This window comes from Leishmania donovani, chromosome 36, assembly GCF_000227135.1.
Source record: "Leishmania donovani BPK282A1 complete genome, chromosome 36".
Taxonomy (NCBI): domain Eukaryota; phylum Euglenozoa; class Kinetoplastea; order Trypanosomatida; family Trypanosomatidae; genus Leishmania; species Leishmania donovani.
In genome coordinates, this window is record NC_018263.1 from 262266 (window position 1) to 270528 (window position 8263).

Genomic DNA, 8263 nt, shown 5'->3' on the forward strand with positions numbered 1-8263 from the left:
ATTGCTGTTGCCTTCTGTGGATTCAGACACACACTCACACACAACTACGCCAGCGCGTGTACGGGGCTCACGCGAGCGTACATCCAGCGATGGAGAGAGGGGGTGGGGGCAACAAGAGCAGTCTACATTAAGTCGACGACAAAACAACTTCCCCTCTCCCTCCAAAAGAGGCGCCTACACATTAGGGCAAATGCACGCGCGCACAACCTCTCCTTCTTTTCCTCTCCTCTCTAACACACCTCCGATAGTTATGATTGTCAGCGTTGGTTTGTGTTGTTATCTTTTTCTTCTGTTTTGTTTTCTTTCTCTCTCAACTGAGAGAAAGAAAAACAAAAAAAGTAATGAACGACATCAACACCACCCAAAAGCGGCATAAAGTGCAACATCTCGACACCCCTCGCCCCGAGACCAAAAATATATGGAAAAGAGAACGAGCTGCGCTGTGAGTGCAGCATGCGGTGCGCAGCACCATACCGTAAACGACAAGGAGAGAGATGATGAAAGAAAGGAGGGGCACGCGAAGGCGCACGAGGAGGAGATGTGCTGGTGTTAATAATGAAGGAAAATGTGGATGTGTGGACAAAACACCCACACACTCACTCCCTACGCAAAATCGGGCACATACACACAACGCATGCTTTCTGGGCAAGGACGAAGAAAGCGTAAAAAAAAAAGATAACGAGCGTGAGAGAGACAAGCACCAGGCAACTCGCCATTTTAATGCGGTAGAAGACAAAATGAACGATCTCTGTGTGCATGTTTATGTGCGTGCCTGTTACGCGTCTTCTACGTTTTTTTCCTTGTACTAATTTTCTTTGCTTTTTTTCTTTTTCTGTTTTGTACTCAGTCTTCAGGCTCACCATCTTCTTTTTTTTTTTTCGTCTTCGCTCCCTATTTATTTATCGTGTGCGTGTGTATGCGCCTGAGGGCGCCTATGTCTCTCTTGCCCTATTGCGCGTTGGCGTTGTCGTTCTGCACTTTTTTTTTATTCGGTGAGGGTATCGTCAATTCCATACACAGTTGTCTAAACTTCCTCATACAGTTTTATGCCGTACTCGTTTTTGTTTTGTTTTTTTCCTGTGCTTTCAGTTATGTCTTCATCTTTTTTGCCTTCCTGTGCCATTCTTGTTCTCTTAGGCGTGCGTGTGTGTGTGTGTGATCTCTCTTCTTTCTCTGACGCGCCTGTATGTGAAGTGCTCGCTGTGAGGTTTGTATTGTTTTCCAACGTCTCGTTTCTTTTTCTGTTTTTCTCCTTCGCCTCCATGCTTCGTTTTTGTATATCTGTCGTTGGGGGCGCCACCCCCCCTTTCCACTCAGAGATGCGGTGGTAGGCGAATCGCAAGAGAAGCACATGGACGGATTAGGAAGCAGAATATCACGCGAGAACGAAAAAGGCGCAACGCACAGACAGACACACACACACACCATCTGTAGGTGGAAAGCACCTTTGTGATCGCGCACACTCACTCACACAGAAAACGCGCGAAGCGACAAGCTCCAAAAGAAGAAGAGCAAAAAAAAGAGAATGAAGCAAGTAAAGTACATCTATGAAAAATTTCTTGTTTTATTTGAAACGGTCAAAAGCGAACAACGTTGAGCCCCTCGCACGTTCTATCCACCCCATGTGTGAATGCCTCTCTCCTTCGCTTCCTGTGTCAGCGGCGGACTCCATCACGCTGTTTCTCTCACCTTTTTTTGCCCCCCCCCCCCCTCCAAAAAAAAAAGAAAAAACTTTCATGTTTTTCTCTCTCCTTCATTTCTCTCGATGCCGGTGCGCCAGTGTGTACCTCAAATCTGCCCTACACTGTTTTCGTTTTCTCGCTGTTGATCTTCCTGTTGAGAGACTCTCTCTCCCTACTCCCACCCCCCACAAAAAAAGGCCTCCCCCTTCCCTGCATCCCTCCCTCCCTCGAAAAGAAAAACGGAAAGGAACTGCAGCGCACACAAAACCGTCATCACGTGACACACCCACGCACAAAAAAAATGAGCGCAGCCGAAAGGGGATGCGGTGACGCGCTACTCTTTTACATGGTGGTCAAGGGACGAGGGAAATAGATTGCTGTGGGGACGGAGAGGGCAGGACGCAGCGCGTTGTCTTGGGTAGCAGCTGTGAGGCGCTGTCGCCTCGCATAGCCAAGCAGCCCGCGCACCCTCCTCTTCTCCTACCTGTAGCTTTCTTCTCTTTCGCCCCTCCTCCTTCTCCTATGCGGCTGGTGGGGGAAAGGAGGCGTGCAACGGCGCACTTGTGATGAGGTGCGCGCACCGGCTGTGCACCGTTTCTCGCTCAGCTTTTCAGGGCACATGCGTCTCTCTCGTCCTGTTTCTGCCATCGCCGCTCCAGTTTGCCCGCGGCTTCCTTCGTCGTTGTGACGTGGAGCCTCCTTTCCTCCTCTCTTCGTCTCCTCCACACTCACTCCATCTTTCTCCGTTCTCTCCTACGCCTTTCTCGCTTCGATGCGGCGCTGCCACACAAACAAACCGACGCGAACACATATCCTTGTTCCTTGCCCTCCGCGCTCACACTCGTGCTTCCGACATGTGCATGTTTTGCGGTTTTCGCCTTTCTTGCTGCGGCGCCTCCCTACACCTACCCAACGCTTCCTAACACACCTCGGCATGTGTGAATCCCTTTTCACTAAATACGTCGCGCCGCACCGGTAGCTGAACTTTCTCTTTTTCGCTGACTCTCCACAACTGTCTCTGCTGCGCCATCGCTTTCTTCGTTGGGCGCTCGCGTGAGGGTGCTATACTCGTGGTACCGACGTTTTACTGTCTTGACGCGCTCACCCAGCTAGCCTGCCGTCCGGGTGCTCGACCAAGGCGTAAATACCCAGGGATACGCCGGCACAAACAAAAGGGTGCGCGCAAGCACGTTGGTGGTCCGCCACCCTCTCCTGCGGACTCTTCATCTTTTCGCGCCTCGCCAAATCTCTCCTTGCTTCGTCACCTTTTTCTCATCTCAGCGACTACGATTAACAAAACAGACGAAACACACAATTGAATCTTAGAGCAGCAGCAGCGGCAGCAGCATCAACTGCTAATCTATCTAGTGTTGTCACCCTACTTCATGGGATACTTTTTTCTCCGTGCGTGTCTCTCTCTGTGCGCGCGCATCTTTTCGACATCGCGCTTTTTGTGTATTTCTATTGCCGGCCCTCCCCTCGCTTTCTTCGTTGCCCTCTCGCTCGTGCTTTGCCCCTAAGCGCGAGCGTGCCGATTCGTCTTTGTGCTTACCACCCGTGAAGGCCATTTTCCCCTCCTCCCGACCCATCGACGCGGCGTGATTCTCACTCATCTGTCTCTCCTCCATTCAGGAGCCATTCAGAAACGGACGAACCGAAACAAACGGAGTACAGACGCTGGCGTCGCGGTAGACGCGCTCATCGACGCACGCACAGTTGCTCACTATACCGAACGCAGCAAAGATAAAAAAAAGCGTGCCCATCCCCTTCTTTTTCTTTTGATTGCGTCTTCATCTGTTTTGAATTCCGTTCTCGCATTGGAGGGGTGCAGACAAGGCACAAACGCACAGACAAGCGGTGAGGATCTGGTAAGAGAGACACACCCGCTTTTGTTTTCGTGTGCTCCCCCTTTTCGGCGGCTGTTTTCTCTTCCTCTCTCCCTCCCCCCAACCGACACACACACACACACACACCTCCGTCCTGATCTTTCTTGCTTTTCATTTTTGCTGTTTCGCTCTTTTCTCCTGTTCAGCTCCTTTTATATAGTGTCCGTCTGTCTGTGTGCGTGTTGTCTTTCATGTCCGTCCCTCCTCTCTGCTTCCCTCTTTCCCTCAGTGCGTATATACGCGTGCGTCTGTCTGTCTGTCTGTGTTTTCGTGTGGCTGGTCCGCTGGCCTCTTCCTCCCCTCCTCCTCCTCCCCACTTCTGTGGCGCTTTGGTGTTTTTTTTCGGTTTGTTTCCGTCTTGCTCCGTCGTTCGAGTCAAATCAGCTTCATCTGTCGAATCCGCTTATCAGCCACTTTGGCCTCTGTACTCCCTTGCTCCTCTTGCGCAGAGACGCAGGCGAACATGTCCGCTCTTTCCCCTTCGGCTACTCCCGTCACGCTGCGCTCCGTATCAGGCAAGAGCCTGCTGGTGACGCCGCCCGTGACGCTGGCTACGGTGCTGACAGTCGCTACTGGCCCGCCTTTCTCTTTCACGCCGGAAAGCGTCAAGATCCTTCTTCATGGTCGGATTGTGCGCCTCCTCCAGTACCAAAAGCAGCACGGCAGTGACGTGTTCAAACTTCCTCTTGATGCCTCCGCGTACACGCCGCCGAGGACGATCGCCAAGTGCGAAAATTCTGTCGCGCTCGCGTCATCCTCTTCCTCCGGTGCCGAGTTCAAGGCTGAGCCCCGCTCTGTCATTGTCTATGGGGTGCCGCAGCACATTCGGGCGACAGCCTCAGCACCGCACACCGGTGCGCAGGAGCCGGCGGCCCTCTCCACACCCTTCGCTGAGGCTCACGGAAAATCGCTTCCAATATCAACTTCCCCCCGCGTCGGACAGCAGGAGTGTTCTGACAGTACTTGCACCACTATCGCTGCGACGCCTACCACTGCAAAGGCGAGCCGGCGAGCGTCGTTGATGCGGCTGCCCGTCAATTCACCGACGGCACGCGCTACCCCGATCAAGGGCCCTCTACCGTACCCACACAGCCCGGATGGCCTCCGTGAGCTTGACAAGATCTGCGCCGAGTTCGACTCGGACGACGACGAAGACCTCATCACGCTGCTGCAGGGCGCGCCGCCGAGTATCTACAACCATCCCACGGTGCTCTACATGTCAAACAAGGTAAAGGGTGATTTGGTCATTCTGCAGGCGGCGATGGAGCAGATCGCGCGCGTGTCGCCTGTCTTCTTCGACTGGATTGTTGAGAATCCGCAGAGGTTCTTGAGTGCGCTCAACCGTGGCGGTGAGCGCTCGCTGCAGCAAGTAAAGGATCAGCTGCGCATGCTTGCCATGCGAGCTATGGCGGACCAGATGAGCGGCGAGACGCCGTCCCGCCATGTAATGATGTTGGAGGTGAACACGAGGGATGGCTCTCCGGACGTGTACCAGGTCGAGGTACAGGTGGGCGATTTCTCCGACGCGTCGACTCCGAGCGACTCTCTCACGCCGAACAGTCTCGCAGATAACAACTCGGCGGAGGAGGAGAAAGGGGACGGGGAAGACAGTGTGAACACGGACGACGAGATGGAGGAGAACGACACGGCTGCGTCGAGCGTCGATGCATTTGACGAGGACGGCGGCGTTGCCGGGGGCACGGAAGAGGAGGAAGAGGGGGACGAACGACATCGGGGCGCCATTCTTTTGCCGAGCACCCCCGGGCCCCTTGAGGAAGCACCTTCTGCATATCCGCCGTCGGGCACGGTGCCGTCGCCGGACCGTGCGGTGACGGGCGCCATGCTGTCGCACGGAGGTAGCGTGACTAAGGCCGAGGAAAGAGCGTCCGCTGAGGAGCGCGAATTGCCGTTGACTCCGTCTAACCCAGCGGATGCCGTCGCTGCCGGCGTCGCTCGTCGCTCATTCCCACCCCTGCCCTCCACCTCTTCGGCTGCCGCCAGGTCTACCCCTCTCGACGTGGCAGCGAGCCCGGCCTCGCCAGCCGTTTCTCCACATGAAGACAGCGACGCGGAAGACGTGCGGCTGTCGGGTCTACGGAAGGAACTGGAGCACGTCGACTCCTTGACGCAGCAGTGGGCGCATCAGGCAACTATCGACGCGGCACACAGAGCGCACGCTGCCATCTCGAAACTCCGGCGCGATGTCTTTACCGTTCTGAACGATCTCATTACCAACTCGTCCACGCCCGCTTCCTCGTTACGCAGCTTCGGGGATGTGCGGCGTCTTGCTGTCCTCGCCTGCAACTTTTTCTCCGCAGCTGAGGAGTTTTATGTGCAGCTGGATGAGCAAGGTGTGCGCTCGTCCGCGTTTGGCGAGACGCCGCAGGACTCGGTGGCGGCATTTGCGGCTGTGGCCGCGCTTAGTCGCCTTCTCGTGTGCGACGTGGACGCTGCGGTGGAGCGGCAGCTGCAGGAAGGCACACCTGGTCTTAGCCGCGTCGGTGCGCTGCGCTCGCTGCGGCACGTCCATTCGATTCGGGAAAGCCCTGCGCTGCGCTGGACAACCGCCGAGGGGCCAGAGAAACTGCTGATGGCTCTCCTGCAGCTCTGTCGCCAGCAGCGGGCGGTGGTACTGTGGTACAGCAGCCACTATGTCCTGAAGGAGGTGGGCAAGACAATCCAGACAATTGCCTACATCCTCGGCGGCAGGGGGGAGGGTCAGCAGACGGTGTCGCTGCAGCGTTTGAAGGTGACGAGCAAAACGCATAAACAGGACGAGGTGGCCGACTGCATCACCGCGCTGTCCGACGCACTGGCGGACACCGGCACTTTGTCGGACGCCATGCGTTGCCAATGGTTTACTCTCATGCACAGCCGCTATCAGCGGCTCGTGCTCCCCATCGAAAAGGACCTTCCCGCGCCCCACATGACATCGGATCCGCTCTACGTGTGCGACACACGGCACGTGCTGCCCCCCAAAGGCAGCGGTGCACACCCAGACACGTTACATGGCACCATGGACAGCGCGGCTCGCTGGTGGGCCGGCTACTGTGACGATCGACATACCTGCTGCGCTGACAAGTGGTGCCTGGCACTGACGGAGCGGTTGTGGAACATCGTCACGGCTATGGAGAACGCTGCTGCGGAGGTGACTGCAGAGAACGTGGTTCTTGTGCTGACGGGTGACGGGACTGAGGCAAGTGCCGCGAACTCGCCTTCACTGGAGGCGGCCGCGCGTGGCTGGCTAGGCGACATAACGTGGATCCCGGTCGACAGCGTTGTAGCACCATCGGTGGCAACAGCATCGACATCGCTGTCACGCTCCGTCGCCCGACACTCTGCGGTCCTTTTCGAGCAGGTGTGGCCCCCCGCGGAGGCGAAGGACGGGATAGCAGCGGCGGACCCCTCTTCCAGCGTGGCTGGCGTCCATGGTATGCTGCCCCTCTTCAGCGGCGACGTGCATATGGTGGATGTGGCTGCGGTGGCCGCAGGGCATAGGCCAGTGTTGGAACTGGCTGGCGGCGCAGCTTTGCCGACGTACTTGGCAACAGTTGCGCGCAACTTCGTATTGCCTGCCTCTGCACGCGAGCAGATCTTCGTGCGGCACTTGTTCGGCATGTTTGCGAAGTACCCACGTATCCCGGTGGCGGCGGCGGTGCGAGATGCGGCTCTCGCCAACGCACGCTGCCAGGATTCACCGTGGCTGGTGAGTGAATACGTGCTTTACGACTACGGCGGTGCATTATCGACCTTTACAGACGCTGATGAAAAGGCAGACACCGCCGTTGCAGTAGGCGCAGCTGTGACAACAAAGCCGGCGTCATCTACCGCCGCCGCAGCCCTGCCCTCACCCATGACAGACCCATCGGCCGAGTGTGCCAGCGACACTTTTGTGCGCATGCCGAGCGTACCGCTGAGCAAGCGCTTGAGCACACCTCGCCCGCTGCCGCCAACGCAGCTTAGACCTGTTCGCGCCACCCTTCGCTCACAGCTCGCACGTGCGCAGGCGGCTGCCGGCGCGATGGCAAAGCGCCAATACGCCCGCAGCCATGCCGTCGATGAACTGTACGAGATGATGCTTGGCAGCTTGCTTGAGCACCGCCCGACCGGTGAGGCCAATGTGCTGGACCACTTAGTGCATTACGTGGAGTCGTCGCAGGACGCGATGCGGGGCCGCGTTTACAAGAGGCGGGCAGAGGCTGCCGCCGCTGCTGCGGCGCAGAAGGTCGCCCACAGCACCAAGCCCAGTCATTCTGCGGTGGGCGGTGGTAGCAGTTGTACGCAGCCGCAACCGCCAGGTGGAAAGCCTAACTCCTTCGCGCGTCGCAGACAATGATGTTGTGCACCATGCTTGACACGGATCAGGCAACGGTCACGAGAACTGCTGGCGCTCTTCTGTGCCTTTCGCTGCACATACTGGGGATGCTACTGCTCTCGCAGCGTTTTCCTTTCCACTGTGTGTGTTGGCGCTGACTTTCTGCGTGCTCTCTCCGACCTTCGCAGAAAAGGCTAGGGGAAATCGTCTCCCAGCACACCTACTTTGAGGTGCCACCACAACTCCCAGTACTTTCCTCGTCTGCTTCGCCAAGGTGTCTCTTTGTGCGCTGGCGCGTGATTGTCCGCGTGCCCCTTCCACTTGCCACACACACCCGCTCCTGTCACGCGCGTGCGGATTGAGGAGGTGGAGCGCCCCTG

The 8263-nt window shown here is 56.9% G+C and overlaps 1 protein-coding gene across 1 annotated transcript; it reads left to right on the forward strand.

The window, feature by feature from the left end:
• Positions 1-4031: 4031 nt before the first annotated feature.
• LDBPK_360810 (hypothetical protein, conserved) lies at positions 4032-7904 on the forward strand (the record flags this gene model as incomplete). Its single annotated transcript, XM_003865149.1, has 1 exon — positions 4032-7904. One exon carries the CDS (start codon positions 4032-4034, stop codon positions 7902-7904), a length of 3873 nt encoding a protein of 1290 aa, XP_003865197.1.
• Between the last annotated feature and the right edge of the window lie 359 nt (positions 7905-8263).